The sequence below is a fragment of the Carlito syrichta genome, unplaced genomic scaffold (genome assembly GCF_000164805.1).
Source record: "Carlito syrichta isolate Samal-C Ts95f unplaced genomic scaffold, Tarsius_syrichta-2.0.1 Scaffold303676, whole genome shotgun sequence".
Classification (NCBI taxonomy): Eukaryota; Metazoa; Chordata; class Mammalia; order Primates; family Tarsiidae; genus Carlito; species Carlito syrichta.
This window is the reverse complement of record NW_007247772.1, coordinates 264,478-283,786: the sequence shown is the minus strand read 5'-3', so window position 1 is coordinate 283,786 and position 19,309 is coordinate 264,478. Positions and strand designations below refer to the sequence as shown.

At 46.6% G+C, this 19,309-nt stretch overlaps 1 protein-coding gene across 3 annotated transcripts in view; it reads left to right on the top strand.

Annotated features, from left to right (window-relative positions):
• GDPD2 (glycerophosphodiester phosphodiesterase domain containing 2) overlaps window positions 1-5,046 on the top strand; it is an 11,785-nt gene extending 6,739 nt beyond the window's left edge. For 2 of the 3 annotated variants that reach the window (XM_008059025.1, XM_008059023.1), the window contains 6 exons: window positions 1,055-1,276; window positions 1,496-1,644; window positions 3,935-4,082; window positions 4,229-4,311; window positions 4,567-4,595; window positions 4,683-5,046. In XM_008059025.1, the coding sequence (XP_008057216.1) occupies window positions 1,055-1,276; window positions 1,496-1,644; window positions 3,935-4,082; window positions 4,229-4,311; window positions 4,567-4,595; window positions 4,683-4,735 (684 nt within the window). In that variant the 3' untranslated portion in view covers window positions 4,736-5,046. The remainder of the gene's footprint in view (window positions 1-1,054; window positions 1,277-1,495; window positions 1,645-3,934; window positions 4,083-4,228; window positions 4,312-4,566; window positions 4,596-4,682) is intronic. The other variant, XM_008059022.1, reaches the window with a different exon arrangement.
• The last annotated feature ends 14,263 nt before the right edge of the window (window positions 5,047-19,309 follow it).

Sequence of the window (19,309 nt, the reverse complement as noted above, 5' to 3'; positions counted from 1 at the left end):
CCACGCCTGGCTAATTTTTTGATTTATTGTAGAGATGAGGTCTCACCAAGTTGCCCAGGCAAGTCGCAAACCCGCAGGCTCAGGCAATCCACTCACCTCAGCCTCCCAAAGTACTGGGATTACAGGCTGAGCCACTGAGCCTGGCTATTTTCTTTCTTTTCATTTAACTCTATATATGACATCCTATCACAGTGATTAAAAGCAAGAGATGTCTGGATTTGAATCTTGGTTCCATCACTTACTAGGTGAGTGACCCTGGGCAACATTTCTTAGTCTCTCTGTGCCTCAATTTCCTCATTTGTACAATGGAAATAATAACAGGACCTACCTTGTAGGGTTATTGGGAGGACTGAATCAGTCAATACACATAAAGTACTTAGAACACTGCCTGGCACATAGTAAGTACTCAGTAAGTGTCAGCGATTAGGAAGTGAGTTCACCCACTGACTATAAGGAGAGGAGAGTGGCAGAGGCTTGGAATAGCCAATAGGTGGAATGGGAAAGGGAACAAATCAAGAGCAAGTAAAGGACTGCTAAGCAGTGCTGCGAGTGAAAAATAGGATTATAGTGTCAACAGTCCACATAGTGAACTCTGCCCATGTCAGTACTCAGCTCCCATTTCTAGGAGTGGAGGAGGCAGACAACTGAAGAACTGAATCAGTTTAGGGACTGTAGGGCAGGTGAGGCAGAAAAAGAGTTGAGTGTTGTGGAAAAGTAGTTCAAGCTGTGGACGGACCATGGATAGGGGATGTAGGTGCAGCTGAAAGGGGTTGATGAACTGGGAGGAAACCAAAGGGTCAAGATTCCAGAGGCACTAGATCAAAGAGAAGGTGTAGTGGAGAGAGAGGAAGTTAGGAAACTGAAAGGGCAGAGGTTGAGGTCACAGAGTAAGGTATTAGAGAGTCTGGAAGAAGGTCACAGTTTGGAGGAAGAAAGACCCTGGATCACAGGTGGGAAGAAACTGTACACCAACAGGGGGATATAAAGAAGGTAGTGAGGATGGGGGAAGGCCTGGAGTCCTCTTCTGATCTTGAAAAATTGTTCTTTCTTATAGAGGCGACCCTTCTGGGGGGCCAAGCAGCTGTCAGGCCCTGATCGGAAAGAGGCTGAGAATCAGACAGTACCAGCATTAGAAGAGCTATTAAAGGAAGCTGCATTCCTCAACCTTTCCATCATGTTTGACTTGCGCCGACCCCCACAAAACCACACATACTATGACACTTTTGTGAACCAGACATTGGAGACTGTGCTGAATACAAGGGTGCCCCAAGCCATGGTGATGTTGCCAGGACTCACAAGAACCCCCTTTCGCTCTGCTGCCTACCCTGCCTTCCCTAGGCCATGATGATTATTTTGAGGCTGTTTCCTGGCCCAAGGCTCCACCCCAGCTCACATACCCCAGTCTGTGGTCAAACCTCTCTGTCCCTGCCCCTGTTCCTATCCTTGGAGTCCCTAGGTCTTTGCCAGCTTCATATCCATCCTTCCTAAACCACAGGTCCTTTGGCTACCTGATGAAGATCGGGCTAATGTCCAACAACGGGCACCCAGAATGCGCCAAATATATGGACAGCAGGGAGGCAACAGAAGTGAGAGGCCCCAGTTTCTCAACCTTCCCTATCAAGACCTATCACTGTTGGATATCAAGTGAGTGCTAGGGGAAAGGAACCAAGGGGATTGCACGAGGCTTCTTGTCAGGAAAGAACCAATGCAGGGAGGGCAAAGACCATTCATTCACTCATACAACAAATATTTATTGAACACTTGCTATGTATCAGGTAGTATTTATTGCAGGCTTTGGAGACTCAACATGAATAAGACAGACAAGGTCACTGCTTTTGTGGACTTTATGTACGACTGAAAGAGAGACAATAAACCATTTAACAAAATACATGTATCTTGAAAAGTGATACGTGTCATGAAGACAAAACAAGGAGATATAGAAGAATGATTAGGGTTGGGAGGGGCTGGGGCAGGTAGGGGGGTGTGGCTATATTAGGAAGAGCTGTTGAAGAGGTGATGTCTGAGCTGAGACCTGAATGGTCACAGGAAATAACGATGAAATGAGCTGCAGGTGAACAGGAACAGCAACCTAATGGGCAAGGAGAGGATGAAGCTAGAGAGGTAGGCAGCGACCAAAATTGGGTAGGACCCTATAGACCACGAGAATGATTTTACTGTTTATTCCACACCAAAAGAGATCAGTGTAAGAGAACATGAATCCAGGGGAAACAGAAGCAAAAGAGTCCCAGATGTGAACTGGACCCTGGAAGCTGACCCAGCCAGTAAACACGACGGACCTCAAAGCATGCAGTTGCTAAGGTCTCTTATGATGTCCTTGCAGTCAGATAGAAAAATGTGAACCGAAGCTGGGCTCGGTGGCTCAGCCTGTAATCCCGCGCCTTTGGGAGGCTGAGGTGAGTGGACTGCCTGAGCCCGTGGGTTCGAGACCCGCTTGAGCAACTTGGCGAGACCTCACCTCTACAATAAATCAAAACATTAGCTGGGTGTGGTAGCGCGCGCCTGTAGTTCCAGCTACTCGGAAGGCTGAGGCAGGATCGCCGGAGTCCAGCAGGCGAGGCTGCGGTGACCGGGAGCGGCCACTGCACTCCAGTCTGAGCGACAGAGTGAGACTCCAACTCAAAAAAAAAAAAAAAGTGAACCGAATGATAGCCCAGCTATCATAAGTACTTCTTATTTAATTTAAGTTAAATTTTTAGAAATGGAGTCTTGTTCTCTCGCCCAGGCTGGAGTGCAGTATTGCAATAATAGCTCACTGCAGTCTCAAATATCTGGGCTCAAGAGATCCTCCTGCTTCAGCCTCCTGAGTAGCTAGGATTATAGGTATGTATCATCATGCTCAGCTAATTTTTTATTTTTATTTTTATTTTTTGTAGAACAGGGAATCTTGCTATGTTGTCTAGGCTTGTCTCAAACTCCAGGCCTCAAGTGATGCTCCTGCCTCAGCTTCCAAGAGTAGCTGGGATTACAGGCACAAGCCACCACACCCAGCTACATAAGCATTTCTTCCCCCAAGTTGTCACCATGGAGAGTGATGCAGCATAAGGTTTGGTCCTCACCTTGGTCTTGTCCTGGTCATGCTGAGCATGTTTCCAAAAGACATGATTTGGTAATGAATACACCAATGATAGAGTATTGTATCAAGGCCCTGAAATGTCTAAGTGCTCTATAAAGATGGGCCAAATCTAGTAAGATGAAATGCAATAGGGATAGATGTAAAGCCCTATATTTGGGACCTGAAAGAATTACAATTGCACAAAGACCAGAGAAGAGACACTGGCATCAGCAGAAACGTGTAGAAAAGACCAGGACTATGATTGAACAGTACACATAGTGAGTCATAAGTGGACGTGACATTGCCAAAGGGTAACCTGATCCTGGGCTGCCTTCATACAGGCATAGTGCCCAGAAGGCAGGAGGAGATAGTTTTTCTCTATCAAAGCTGGTCCAAGTCCATCTGGGATATCATTTTCAGAGTCAGGCTCCATATTTTCAAAGGAACATTGATAAATTGAAGTAATATCATATTAGAGAGGCTTGTATGAAGAAGGAAATAATAACACAGGACCCAAGAGTAATGACTGAAGACACTGGGGCTGTTGGGCTTGGAAAAGAGAAGGCTCAGAGAGACATGGTCTCTGTTCCTCAGACCTCTTAAGGGCTGTCATGGGACACAGGAGAGAGACACATCTGTGTGACTACAGATGGCAAAGCTAGGACCCGTGGGTGAAATCCACTGGAAGACAAAGTCCAACTATGCAAAGAAAATCACTTTTGGTCAGGGGCTGTTACACAACAGTAGAACTGAATCCTCCTTGACAGTGACACTGTAGATTTAAGCACAGGCAGGGGGCTGCCTCCCATGCTTCATGCACCATGGTTCTGGACATTCCCTGTTTCTTTCCTACTTTCACAGGGCACTCCACCAGGATAATGTGTCGGTGAACCTATTTGTAGTGAACAAGCCCTGGCTCTTCTCCCTGCTTTGGTGTGCAGGGGTGGATTCAGTCACCACCAATGACTGCCAGCTGCTGCAGCAGATGCATTACCCAATCTGGCTTATTGTAAGGGCTCTGGGACTGTTACCCCTCCTTTTAGTCTCCCATCCCTAGTTCTCCTTAATCCCATCCCTCTCTTCCTTACTTATTTTCTCCTATATACTACCCATGGGGCTCTGGCCACCAACCAGGGTCTTTTTCTATTCCCACAGCCCCCTCAAACCTACCTAATGATGTGGATCATTACCAATTGTGTTTCCACCCTGCTGCTATTGTGGACCTTCCTCCTCCAAGGGTGAGTGCTTTGTGTGTGCTTCACCTTTCTGGGTCCTTACTTTCCCCAGGCCCCTGGTGATCACACTGACTCCAACTCATGTACTGCCTTCCTGTGGCTTAGGGTTTGGTCTGTTTAATTCCTTGGAGATTCTTAGGCACTTTCTTATACCACCAAACTGGTTTGAACCTAGGAAAGGCAGTTTGGGGGCTCTGGGGTTAGAAGGTCCCGCTTGAAGCTGGCTGAACTCACAATGGGAAGCTTTTCTCCCTATAGGAGATGTGCTAAGGAGAGAGAGAGAACTGGTAAGAACTATACCCACCTCACCTCATGTTTCTCCTCCTCTCGCTTTCCCCATGTTTGCTCTTAATATGACCTACTCTCTTCCCCAGGCTTGGAAACAACAGTGCTACTGACAAGGATCAACAATTTCATGAACGAGTGAATGTCCTGACCTGCCTACCCTCAAGCTGGAATCTAAGGCTTGCCTACATTGACCAACAACAAGGGAGGGAGAGTGGCTGGAGTGGAATGTCTTGGGGCTAGTGGGTTGCAGTGAGGGGAACTTAGCCAATAGGAGGTTTTGAATTATGAGGGCCCTCTGCCCAGGTGGTGAGCAAGCCCCAAGCTGCTATAGAACCTCCTCCCCTTGGGGTTTTGACCTGAGGTGGTTGAGAAGGCAGTGAGTCATGAGAAGTTTCTCCCAAAATGAAATTAGAACAGAAGTAAAAGGAAAATTGCCTAGACTGTGTCTCAGACTTGTGTGCACCTGTTCTTCCATAAAATGCCCTGGGTGTGTCAGGGGTGGGACAGCCTAGTACAGTGACTGAAGGAGATGATAAATTACCTCTCCTGGAGGACTGTAAGATAATGGAGACACTGTCCCCCCCTCCATGTACTGTCTCCCCTGACTCTTGCAATTTAGCTGCTTTCCTGCCCAGAGGCTAGGAGCTAAAGAGCCCCCCTAGCCATGTAAGTCTGTGCCTACTATTGGTTTTTTGCTGTTCACAGCTTTTTCCTCAAGGCAGGTTGGTTCCTGTATCTTGTCTGTTAATCTATTACTCAATGAATTTAATTCCGATTTGATCAGTCTAATCTTTTCGGCTCTGGGGCTGGGAAGATGCACATTCCATCTAGAGTTGTATGTGACAAAACATTGAGGGGTCATCATGGGAAGGTTAGTGGGTTGGAGGTGGGAGGAGGATCACCTGGGAGTAACGAAGGACTGCCAGAGGCAAGCAGGAAGAGTAGCCGCCAAGGGGGGCGTTCCCAGTGGCCGAAGCATGATGTGCAGGGTTGCGTTGTGGTGCCACCTTGTGGTCACCTTCCCCAAGAGGAGGGTCGCTTCCGTCGTCACCGTGACGTATTTGCTGAATACCACCTGTTTTCGTACCGGTTGGGGACTTGTGTCTTTGACTCTAGATTCTGAGGGCACAGTCCGATTTCCGCAAGCTTTCGTTCCTCTGGGCCGCGCGCTGGATCTGGATTCCGGCCCAGCCTTCCCCTCGAGGAACAAGTTACCCGGTGTGTTAGCTGCTTGTGCGTCCCTGGGCTAAGCAGTTGAGGTGGCCAGTGAGGAGCTGGCCCAAGATGAGGGATCTGGTAGTAGACGGGAGGGCCTAAGGCAAAAACGGGGACATGAGGGGGGCTCTGTGGCTGACCCTACAGTCCTCCTTTGCACCGACATTTGACCTGATTCGTATTTCCATACAAAGGAAAGTCGAATTAAGGCACCAGCCTGGTCAGGAGATTCGGTTCCCGTTTCATCCTTTCTCGCCAGACCGGGACCTAGGTTAGCACTAGCACCTCGGGGCAAGACCCCCCACCCCTCGGTTGCAGCCATGGGAACTACAATTCCCAGTATATCCTTGGCCATTTCCGGCCTCAGGACTGACAGCCGAGTTTGAATTTGTGTTCCCGCCCCTTCCCTTCTCTCGCCGCCCCGCCCCCTTCACACACGGACGTCCGCATACACACTCAGGCGCCGTCCACGCCAACATACCTGGCCTGCAGCTGGCGCGGTGGGCGGGGACACCTGCATGCGACGCTCGGGGAAGCGGAGGTGCATTGAGAGCGAACGCCGCAGGCACTGCCTTGGTCCCGGTCTTCTTGGGGGTCGATGCCGTTGTGTACCGGGCAGGTCTCTTTCATCCTCTGCCTTTTCAAGCTGCATGTCCCTACTTTTCCCGTTCCCGATCCCCCCCACCCCTTCGCCCAGTCAGGCCGACTCCCAGTCTATCAAGGCTCTCGCCTCAGTACCTACCTCCTTCCCCATCTTTCCTGTCCCCTCCCGGTCGCCCAGCCTCTCAGTCCTACAGTCTCTTCCTTCCCTCACGTCCCAGCCACACCCTGAAGACCTCCAGTGTCTCCACCCCTGCAGCCCCATCCTCCCGGCTCCCAGGCTCTCAGCTGCAATCCTCTAAACCTCAGCGTCCAGACTCCCAACCAGAATGTCAACACCCAGCCCCAGCCTAGCCCCTAGTCTTGGGTACTTAGCCCTGAGCCTGCCACTGCAAATCCTCTCTTCCCAGGAGAACGGGACAGCTATAGCACACAACCTCTATGAGGCCCTGGACTGGAGACTAAAACTGACAAAAACTTGAGGGCGGGGGCCAGGGGGAGCTGCTCATTGGGGTTCTGTAGTTGCTCTTCGTTATTTTTAGCTGCTGACTCACAGCTTCTGGCATCCGGATTTGGGGCTAACAGGCTGGTCTAAGGGGCTATTAATAGTGCAGAGGCACAGCCCCGACCCAGTTCAGTTTGGAAACACAGAGAGCAAGGAGCCTTCCTTGCCATCATGCTCTGTGGAAATGTGGTGGACTGAGGCAGTGGCTGGGTCAGCTGCTCTCTGGCTGCCAGTTAACTTAGCCTGATATCTCTCCCTCAGAACTCTTGAGGGAAAGCCCACGGGAAGACTCCTGGGCACAGCTCTCCTCTAAGCTTGCCCTGGCTTGGGGCTCTGCCACAATGAAGCTTCAGTTGTACTAGCTGAGAGGGAAAAGATGAGTACCAAGTGGAGAGATTATTTTAGCCATGGCCTTAGCCTGCCTGGGCCTACTCCTTGGGCCAGAATGCTAGGTTGCTGAGAGAAAAGGCTGTAGATTTCTGGTCTCCAAAGGTCCTCATATGGATGGGGTGCTTCAGCATGGTCCCAACAGAGGGGGCACAGAGCTAGGGAATCCCCAAACCAGATACAGAGCTAGGAGGCTCTTGGATCTGTGTTGACTACCCTTCCATTCTTTTTATTTCTTTCCGTTTTATCAGGCCTCATGATCTCTCCCTTGCCTTAGAGAAACCTAGTCAAGAAAGTCACTGAAAAACTTGTCTCCAGTGAGGTATGAATGATCCTTTATATATTGTCAATCCCATGGGACTGTTTTATTTAAACGTACTAAAGTAAGAGTTTCCCAATGCATACACTGGGGATGGAGGGAAATCTTGGTATCTTACTGGACTATTGACCAAAATTATTCCCACCCACACTCGATTTGCTAGAATTTCCATTGACTAGGGATGAATACCCACAACAATGCTCCTCTCCACCTTGCAAACCAGTAACTTCTGCCTTTGGCAATCCGGTCTTCAGCCCTCAAATGAAACTACGTTTGGGTTAAGGTGATTGTTTCTCCACACACAAAGACTGAGGTCGCCCAATGCCACTAATTTCAAGAATGAGCTCAGATTATCAAACAGCAGCCTGCCGCGCCACCCCAACCTGGTCTGTAGGCTAAGGGTGCGGGAGAGGCAGTAGAAGGAGAGAGAAAAGGTTTCTCACCTGGAAAATCCCTTCCCGAAGTCCTCCATCGCCTCAGCCTCAGCGCAGAGCCGCCTGGTTGCCTAGCAACCACATCCATCTGCTGGGATGTGGGGCTGCTTTCGGCCCGTAGGGGGCGCCTGTCTCCCTAGGGCCTTAGGCTGGAGCCCTAGCAGTTGGGAGGGGCTTCCCTTGTTAAGTGTCAAAGCCACACAGTGTGGCTGACCTCCTCCCAGGCTTGTCAACCCAGTCTAGTCAGAGCATCAGAGAGCCTGTGGAGTGGGGGAGAAGCTCACTATGAATCTGAAGGGATTTTGCTCAGAGTCATTAAAAAATGAAAAGAGGGAGAGTCAGTGGGAGGAAGGGAAGAAAGAACCAAAGGGGATGGAGCCAAAAAAGTGGGGGAAGGGATGGGGCAAAGGGAGGTAATTTGACCCTCTCCATTCATTCTAGGCTTACCAGTGCTTATTCCTCAATCAGGGCAGTTCAGATGTAGAAAGGAATTTAGCATGCTCTATTGATAAACTGCTGAGCTTATGAAAGACTTTAGGCTAGGCTGGTAACCTGGGAGGTAGACTTGGTCATTAAGGAAGATATTCATTCATTCAACAAAAATTAAAGCTAATACACTATATACCAAGTTGTGTACTAAGTGTTTTACATTTAACCCTCGCAAGAACGCTATGATTATTTCCATTTCATAGACTGAAAAACTGAGTCTCAGAGAAGTTATGTCCAAGGTCACAAAAAGAGCAATTGAATTGGATCTGATTGAGTAACCACTGTGTGCCAGGGCCTAAGAACACAGAAAATAAAACACTTCTCTCTTTTCTCTATCTAATGAATACCTAGTTACCCTTCAAGACCAGACCAAATTTAAAATGTCATCTTCTTTGTGAAATGTTTCATAAGTTCCCACAAGTAGAGTTGATAATTTGCTTGTCTGTACACCATTCTGAAATAGCACTTTTCACAGGTATTGTAATGATCTGCTTCCATATTTCCATTTCTCTAACTTTGAGTACCTTTGTGGTAGGGCCTGTGTTCATCTCCAGTTGATGTCTAATAGACATTTCAAACTCAACATATTCAAATCTTTTCCCCCTAAATGACTCCTCATAAAGCTGTCCTCATCTCAGTTGGTGGCAATTTCACCTTTCCAGTTGTTCTGGCAAAAAGCCTTTGAACCACACCTTGTATTCGATCCATCAGCAAATCTTGTCAGTTCTCCCTTCAAAATGCATCCAGAATCCAACCACTTCTCATCATCTCCAGTGCTACCACTCTGGTCCAAGACACAGTCACCTCTCAGTTGGATTTCATCAGTAGTCTCCTGACTGGTCTCACTTGCTTCCACCCTTGCCCCCTGTGGCCTATACTCCACAAAGAAGTCAGACCAATCGTGCTAAACCCAAGTCACATCATATCAGTTCTCCACACAAAACCCTCCAATGGCTCCCCATCTCTCTGAGAGTAAAGCCCAAATCTTTACAATGATCTACAATTAAATTTCTGATTTCATCTCCTGGTACTCTTCTACTCCCTCACTCTGAACCAGCCACTTGGTTTTCCTTGCTGCTCCTTGAACAAGCCAGGTGCACTTTTAAAAATTTTTTTTTTGAGTTGGAGTCTTACTCTGTCGCCCAGACTGGAGTGCAGTGGCTGCTCCTGGCCACCGCAGCCTCGACCTGCTGGGCTCCGGCGATCCTTCCGCCTCAGCCTTCCGAGTAGCTGGAACTACAGGCGCGCGCTACCACGCCCGGCTAATTTTTTTGATTTATTGTAGAGATGAGGTCTCGCCAAGTTGCCCAGGCGAGTCTCGAACCCACGGGCTCAGGCAATCCACTCACCTCGGCCTCCCAGAGCGCAGGATTACAGGCTGAGCCACCAAGCCCGGCCAGGTGCACTTCTTATCTAGGACTTTTGGGTTCCTTTTCTAGGTTTACTCTTATGTATGTCTTACTTCCTTACCTCCCTCAAGTCTTTGTTCAAAGGCTACTCTCTCAATGAGGCCTACTTTGACCAACCTATTTAAGATTCCCTGTATTCTAATTTATAGTTTACAGTAAAGTGGTATACAGTAGTCCCCACTATCTGTGGGGAATATGTTTCAAGACCCCCAGTGGATGCCTGAAACCACAGATAGTACTGAACCCTATATATACTATGTTGTTATTGTTGTTTTCTGATAACCAAGATGGCTACTAAGTGACTTACAGGCAGGTAGTGTATACAGCATGCATACACTGGAAAAAAGAATAATTCATGTCCTGGGTGAGACAGAGCAGGACAGCACAAGATTTTATTACACCATTCAAAATGATACACAATTTAAAATTTATGAATTGTATATTTCTGGAATTTGCTATTTAATATTTTTAGACTGCAGTTGACCAGAGGTAAATGAAACCATGGAAAGCAAAATCATGGGGGAACCAGGCTAGTGTAGAAAGGAATAAGATAACTGACACCATGAGGTGAGGTCAAAGACAGATAAATACAAAATGTAGGATATTCTATGAAACAACTGACTTATACTCTTCAAAAAGTCAATGTACTTAATGTTTTTAAAATGATGATGGACTTCCAGTTCTGGACCCAGTTAGAAAAGACACACTTCTCCCTATTCCTCACACTAAGTACAGCTAAAACTCTGGATATTATATATAAAATGAACATAAGAAGACTCTGAAAGAAGGAAAAAAGGGCAGACTGACTAGGAACCCCGAGTAACCTGAACTCATGGTGGTGAGTTCCCTGAGTTTTCTTATTGCCTCAAATATCCCACACCGTGTGCTAGAGAAGCCAGAAGCCTGGAAATACCAATGGACACAGACAAAAAAAGCCCCAATGAAAGTCTATTCTCTCTAGCCAAAAGACTAGGAAATGAACAACTTAGCCAGGCAGAAAATTCTTAGACAATAACCACCCCACTGCAACCAAACACCACAGAAACAACTGCAGCTCTACTCAAGCCAGCAAAGGGCAGGTAGATAAGCGAGACTTTCACTCTGCCAAGTTCTCCCACATTCTCTGGGGTGGTTTCAGAGTAGAAAGCCTAAACTTCCATCCTTGAAGAGTAACAGGACCCTCCTCCTTGTTGGGTGGTTTCAGAGGGTCAGAGTAGGACTAGTGGTGACTCAGAGCCTTCGCCACAATGCATCAATGAGTCCACTGCCCTCCCTCTTCTCCCCTCCCCAACCTGTCTTCTACCTCCTGACCAGGGTTTCAGTGGAGGCCACCACTGAACAGTAAAGAGGTACTTCAGCCCCTCCCAGCCAGGGATGTATCAGTGGAGGCCTAGTAGAGAGCTGGAACTTCCACCCCTCCCCAGCAGTAAGGAGGAGCTCCCACCTCACATATCAACTGAGGCCAAGGGGGGAACTTGAGCTTGACCCCTACCTAGGAGTAACCAAGCAGTGGTCCCTTCCTGATGGCAGTGATGTCAGAAGAAACTTACAAAAACAAAAAGTTTAAATAAAATTTAGAGTCTCATAAGATAATATCAAAATTCCCAGGATGCAATAAACAGTATTCATCATCTAAGCCCAGCACCTGTAGTCCCAGCTTCTTGGGAGGCTGAGGCAGGAGGCTTGCTTGAGCCCAGGAGTTCAAGGCCAACCAGGGCAACACAACAAGAGCCCATCTCTTTTTTATGTATTTATTTGTTTATTTATTTATTTATTTATTGAGTTGAAGTCTCACTGTATCACCCAGGCTGAAGCGCAGTGGCATGCTCATGGCCACCTCAGCGTCGACCAGCTGGGCTCTGGCAATCCTTCTGCCTCAGTCTTCTAAGTAGCTGGAACTACAGACTTACGCTACTGTGCCCAGCTAATCTTTTATTCATTGTAGAGATGAGGTCTCGCCAAGTTGCCCGGTCTGGTCTCGAACCTGCAGGCTCCCAAAGTGCTGGGATTACAGGCTGAGCCACCGAGCCCGGCCCCCATCTCTTTTTTTAAAATTGCTCATCATATCAATAACCAGGAGATGCTCAACTTGAATGTGAATTAACAGATGTCAATACTAAGATGACAGAGAGGTTTCAATGATCTGACAAGAATTCTAAAGTGGTCAACATTAGTCGGGCTTGGTGGCTCAGTCTGTAATCCCGCACCTTTGGGAGGTTGAGGTGAGTGGATTGCCTGAACCTACGGGTTCAAGACCCACATGGGCCACTTGGCGAGACTTCATCTCTACAATAAATCAAAAATTAGCCAGGCGGGCGTGGTAGCACGTGCCTGTAGTTCCAGCTACTTGGAAGGCTGAGGCAGAAGGATCGCCGTAGTCCAGCAGATCGAGGCTGCGGTGGCTGGGAGCAGCCACTGCACTCCAGTCTGGGTGACAGAGTGAGACTCCAACTCAAAATAAATAAATAAATAAAGTGGCCAACATTTAAAAAAAAAAATGCTTCAATGAGCAATTACAAGCAAGGTTGAAACAAATGAAAAAAATATAGAAAGTCTTGGCAAAGAAATAGTAGATATAATGAAGACTCAAATAAAAATCTCAGAGCACTCTGTAAGAACCAAACTAAAAAACTTACTGGATAGGCTCAACAGCAGAAGGTAGAGGACAAAGGAAAAAATCAGTGAACTTGAAGATAGAACATGAGAAATTGTTTAATCTGAACAACAGTGAGAAAATAGACTTAAAAGAAATGAACATAGCCTCAGAGATGTGTGAGACAATAACAAAGAACCTAACATTCAGTAGATATCTAGAAGAAGAGGAGAAAGGGGATGGGGCTAAAAATAGTACTCAAGAAGTAATGGCTAGGCTGGGCGCGGTGGCTCACGCCTATAATCCCAGCACTTTGGGTGCCTGAGGTGAGAGGATTGCCTGAGCCCACGGATTCGAGACCAGCCTGGGCAACTTGGCGAGACCTCATCTCTACAATAAATCAAAAAATTAGCCAGACGTGGTGGTACATGCCTGTAGTTCCAGCTACTTGGAAGACTGAGGTGGAAGGATCACCTGAGCCCGGTAGGTCGAGGCTGTGGTGGCCGTGAGCATGCCTCTACACTCCAGCCTGGGCAACATAGTGGGACTCCAACTCAAAAAAAAAAAAAAAGAAGTAAGGGCTGAAAAATTTTCAGATTTGGCAAAAGACATAAACTTACAAGTTAAAAAAATTGAGCAAACACCAAACAGGATAAACTCAAAGAAATCAACACAAGATACATCATACTCAAACTACTGAAAACTAAAGACAAGAAATTTGAAAGCAGCAAGAGAGAAACAACGCCTTACCTACAGGGGAAAAACAATTCAACTGTCAGTGGATTTCCCATCAGAAACCATGGAGACTAGAAGGAAGTGGCACAACATATTTCATGTTTCATATTACTGAAAGAAAAGAACTGTCAACCCTGAAAGCCATATCTGGTAAAAATATCCTTCAGAAATGAGAAGGACATCAAGACATTCTCAGACAAAGAAAAGCTAAGATAATTTGTCACCAGCAGACCCACTCTACAAGAATGGCTAAAAGAAGTTCCTGCAGTAATTGTTACAGGAATCTTCACCTGTGGTAAAATGGCATAGAAATGTCAATTTATATGTAAAATGTCAATTTCCTGGTTTGATATTATACTATAATTATATAAGATGTAATCATTTGGAGAAACAGTGAAGGATTCGCAGGCTCTCTCTGTATTATCTATGCAATTTCCTGTAAATCTATAATTATTAACAAATTAAAAAATATTTTAGGCTGGGCCTGGTGGCTCACACCTGTGATTTCAGTATTTAGGGAGACCAAGGCGGGAGAATCATTTGGGTCTAGGAATTTGAGACCAGCCTGGGCAACAAAGTGAGACATCATCTCTACAAAAAAATAGAAAAATTAGCCAGGTTCAGTGGCTAAGCCTGTAATCCCGCACCTTGGGAGACTGAGGTGAGTGGGTTGCCTGAGCCCGTGGGTTCGAGACCCACCTGGGCAACTTGGCGAGACCTCATCTCTACAATAAATCAAAAATCAGCCGGGTGTGGTAGGGCACACCTGTAGTTCCAGCTACTTGGAAGGCTGAGGCGGCAGGATAGCTGGCGCCCAGCAGGTCGAGTCCGTGGTGGCCGGGAGTGGCCACTGCACTCCAGTCTGGGCGACAGAGTGAGACTCCAACTCAAAAAAAAAAAAAAAAAATAGAAAAATTAGCTGGGCATGGTAGTGTGCACCTGTAATCTTAGCTACTGGAAAGGCTGAGGCAGGAGAATCACTTTAGTCCAGGAGTTGGAAGCTGCAGTGAGTTATGCTCGCGCCACTGTACTCTAGCCTGTATGACAGAGTGAAACCCTGTTTCTTAAAAAAAAAACAATTAAGATTGGGGCTGTTCTAGATTAAAAGTGGCTAAAGACACAAATGCAGTGTGAAAGTCTTGATTGGATTCTTACTTTTAAAAATATAAAAGGTAAATTCAGTGAACTTTGAATAAAGACTGGACAGCCGGGCACAGTGGCTCAAGCTTGTAATTCCATTACTTTGGGAGGCCGAGGTGAGAGGATTGCCTGAGCCCAGGGCTTGTGGTCAGCCTGGGTAACTTGATGAGACCTCGTCTCTACAATATATAAAAAAAATTAGCTGGGCACGGTAGCGTGCGCCTGTAGTTTCGGCTACTTGGAAAGCTGAGGCAGAAGGATCGCAGGAGCCCAGCAGGTCACGTCTGCGGTGGCCGGGAGCGTACCATGGCACTCCAGTCCGGGCGACAGAGTGAGACTGATTAAAAAAAAAGATAAAAAGACTGGACATTAGATTATATAAAATCAGCCGGGCTCGATGGCTCAGCCTGTAATCCCGTGCCTTGGGAGGCCGAAGTGAGTGAATTGCCTGAGCCCGTGGGTTCAAGACCTTATCTCTACAATAAATCAAAAAATTAGCCGGGCGTGGTAGCGCTCGCCTGTAGTTCCAGCTACTTGGAAGGCTGAGGTGGAAGGATTGCCAGAGCCCAGCAGATCGAGGCTGCGGTGGCCGGGAGCGGCCACTGCACTCCAGTCTGGGCGACAGAGTGAGACTCCAACTCAAAAAAAAAAAAAAGTGGGAAGGAAAAAAATCACAACTTGGTGTCCTCTTTTAACATTCCCAATCCATCTTACCGTGCCCTACTTTTTCTTTTTTCCACAACAGTTATCCCCATATATGCAGCAGGTCCTTGAATAATGTTGTTTTATTCAATGTCCTTTTTTTTTTTTGGAGTTGGAGTCTCCCTCTGTCATCCAGACTGGAGTGCAGTGGCCGCTCCCGGCCACCGCAGCCTCGACCTGCTGGGCTCTGGTGATCCTTCCGCCTCAGCCTTCCAAGTAGCTGTAACTACAGGCGCGTGCTACCACGCCCAGCTAATTTTTGATTTATTGTAGAGATGAGGTCTCGCCAAGTTGCCCAGGCGGGTCTCGAACCCACAGGCTCAGGGAATCCACTCACCTCAGCCTCCCAAGGAGCAGGATTACAGGCTGAACCACCGAGCCCGGCACGATGTCATTTTGTTACAAAGTTGGCGAGAAAACAAAAACAAAAACAACACAAAACAACAAAACAACAAAAACAAAACAATTCCCAGCTGGGGCCACTCTTGGTGTGGAATCTGCACATTCTCCCCATGTATGTGTGGGTTTTCTCTGGATGCTCCAGTTTTCTCCCAAATCCCAAAGATGTGCACTTTAGGTGAATTGGTGTATCTAAGTTGTCCCAGTGTGAGTGAGCATGGGTGTGTTTGTGAGTGCACACTGTGATAGAATGATATTCTGCCTGGGGTTAGTTCCTACTTTGTTCCCTGAACTTCTGGGCTAGGTTCTGGCCACCCTTGACCCTGAACTTAAATAAGCAGATTGGAAAATGAATGAATGAATACAAATTATTATAAAATAGAAATGTGTAAAAGTAGTCAACAATCATACAAATGCACAACAATAAACAATGAAGTATGAAAGCATTTATTGAGCCCACAATATTTATTATTGTTTGTTTTGAATTGCATCGTGGTAAGGGGTGCTCCTTACAATTTTCACTTTGCAAATATTTATTCCTTGATTTAATCCACTGCTACAGCAACTACTGTCACTCAATCATTTGCTAAAAATTGGATAAATAATTATTATATTAATTATTAATTTTTCTTAAATGTATGTATAGCTCACATTTTATTTTTATTTATTTATTTTTACTGTAGAGATGAGGTCTTGCCAAGTTGCCCAGGCAGGTCTCGAACCTGAGGGCTCAGGCAAGCCACTCACCTCGACCTCCCAAAGTGCTGGGATTACAGGCTGAGCCAATGAGCCCGGCCTCACATTCATTTCAATGCTTAATATTAGCAGTGTTTTAGGTCTTTATTCAGAAGTTTGATGATGTTTTTGTTACTGGAAATATGCCATAGGCACTTAGCTGTTGTTTATATTAATTGACCTATGGTAATTTGTTATACATTGTTTAGCCTAAAGTCACAGTTTCCAAAAAACTAACCAATGATGTTAAGTGAGGAGTTACTAGCTATATAGTTTACTCACTTATTGTGCTTTCTTTTGCCTGTGTCTTTTTACTAAAATGTAAGCTCCCTAAAGGCAGGGATTTGTTCCGTTTGCTGCTATATGCCCAAATCCTAGAATAATGTCTGGTACATGACAAGTACTCCATGAATATTTGTTGAATTTAGAATGTATCTCTGTGTCCCTAATACCTAGGCCAAGGTCTTGCACAGAGTAGGTGCTCAGTGAATGTTTGTTGAATTGAACTGAGATCTAAATTCTGCAGGAGAACTTAGAATAGACTTGTGCTAGAGTGGTTCAGAGCATGGGCTCTGGAGTCAAATGGCCAGGATTTGCACCCCTGATTCTGTCACTTCCAGCTGTGTTACCTAGCTTTAACATTCCTGAACCTAAAAAAAAACAAAACAAAAAACAACAACAAAAAACCTCATTAAAAAAATGGGCAAAAGACATGAACAGACACTTCTCAAAAGAAGACAAAACAACAACAACCAAAAAAAACCCAATTCCCAGCTGGGGCCACTCTCTGTGTGGAATTTGCACATTCTCCCTATGTATGTGCGGGTTTTTTCACGTATGTCAGCCAACAGACACGTGAAAAACTGCTCAACCTCAGTGATCATCAGAGAAATGCAAATCAAAACTACAGTGAGATACCACCTAACTCTGGAAAGGATGGCCATCATTAATACGTCAAAAAACAACAGATGCTGGTGCAGGTGTGGAGAAAAGAGAACACTTCTACACTGTTGGTAGGAGTGCAAGCTGCTTCAACCTCTATGGAAAACAGTGTGGTGATTCCTAAAAGAACTAAAAATTGACCTACCATGCAATCCAGCAACCATTCTCATGGGAATATAGCCGGAGGAACATAAATCGTTCTACAAAAAAGACACCTGCACATGCACATTTATTGCCATTCTATTTACAATAGCAAAAACATGGATCCAATCCTACCGCCCATCAAAAGTGAACTGGTAGCCAGGCTCGGTGACTCAGCCTGTAATCGTAGCATTTTGGGAGGCCGAGGCGAGTGGATTGCCTGAGCCCATGGGTTTAAGACTAGCCTGGGCAACTTGACAAGACCTCATCTCTATAATAAATAAAAAATTAGCCGGGTTTGGTAGTGCGCAACTGTAGTTCCAGCTACTTGGAAGGCTGAGGCAGAAGGATCACCAGAACTCAGCAGGTCGACACTGGGGTGGCTGTGAGTGTGCCACTGCACTCCAGCCTGGGTGATGGAGTGAGACCCCAACTCAAAAAAAAAAAAAGTGAACTGGATAAAGAAAATGTGGTATATATACACAATGGAGTATTACACAGCCATAAAGAAGAACAAAATCATGAACTTCACAGCAAATTGGATGGAATTGGAGACCATAATACTAAGTGAGCTATCACAGAAACAAAAAACTAAATATTGCATGTTCCCACTCATAAGTGGACCCTGAACGTTAGTGACATTAGCACAAGGGAGGGATTATAAGTCACTGGGCACTGCTAGGGGAGGGAGGAAGCGAAGAGGGTGGGGGGCATGCGACAACACAAAGGGTACCTGGTCCATTACCAGGGGGAGTGAGGGCCAGTTAGAAGCCCAAACTTCACCTGCATGCAGCCTACTTGTAGTTAATACTCACTTGTACCCCACATCTCTATAATAATAATTTAAACAAACAAACAAAAAACCATTCCTAAGCCACAATTTCTCACTGGTAAAATTAACATAATAGTAGTAGCACCTTGGTAGGGTTCCCCCCACCAAGTAAAGCACTTAGGACTCAATAATTGGCAGCTAAAGACAAAATAAGAACAACAAAGTCTTTCTGATATGTCATCCTTCCTCCATCCCTCAACAGGCTGAGCCAGAAAAGGCTAAGAAAATGTCCTTGGACAGATATTCCCAAATTCTATACCAGACCCACAGAATGGTTTCTCTCACTTCAAATTTCTTCTTACCTTTCTGCCTCTCCTGGACTGTCTTTCCTCTTGGCATCCTGAAGCTCCTTCTTCCATCGTAACCATGCAAGGGTGGAGTGGAGGAGATAGGGGTTTGTGGGCTATGGGTGAAGATTTAGAGCTTTTCTTTAATCCCCATTTAAACCCTATGTAGGGTTGATTCCCTCACTGGTGATGGTAGAAGGTCAAGTGTGAGGTTGGAGTAATTTCAGGGCCTAGAGGTTGAGAGAACAATAGTTCTATGGGGGAAGCATTGGCGGGAGAGGTGCCTCATATGCTGCCCTCGTCCTCTGTCCTCTGTAGGAAAGAGCACCTCCCTCACCCTGCTCCAACGTCCCTTCGGTTCGCTCTGCTGCCTCCTCTTTACTTCTAGTGGCCCCAGCCTAGAGCAAGCCTGAAGACCCACTGAGCATCTCCCTACAACTCCCTCTTGGAAGTGGGGTGAGGTGAAGTGGGCGGAGGATAGGCTGCAATTGGGGATATAAGAGCACGAGATCAGGTACCTGAGCTTTCTCATAGCCTAAGTCCTCTCCCTAGGGTCGGAGGTACCTCAGAGATCTCGGAAGCTGAGACTGAGCCTGAGGGCGCCACTGCTTCTGTTCCTTTAAGAAGCCGCTGTTTAGCATTCCTGCCGCTGCCACTGCCGCTGGCTAACTCTGAGCGCTGATTGGCTGGAATCAACTGAGAAGAGAGCCAGGGAGAGATGCTCTTGACTCCACTCAGATCCATCCTGGGGACCTGAGCAGAAGCGGTCCTCGCAGCACCCAGGCTCTGCCTAGGCTCCCGTTTCTTCTTTGCCGCTGGGCCTCGGCCCAGGAGCCACAACGGGCGACA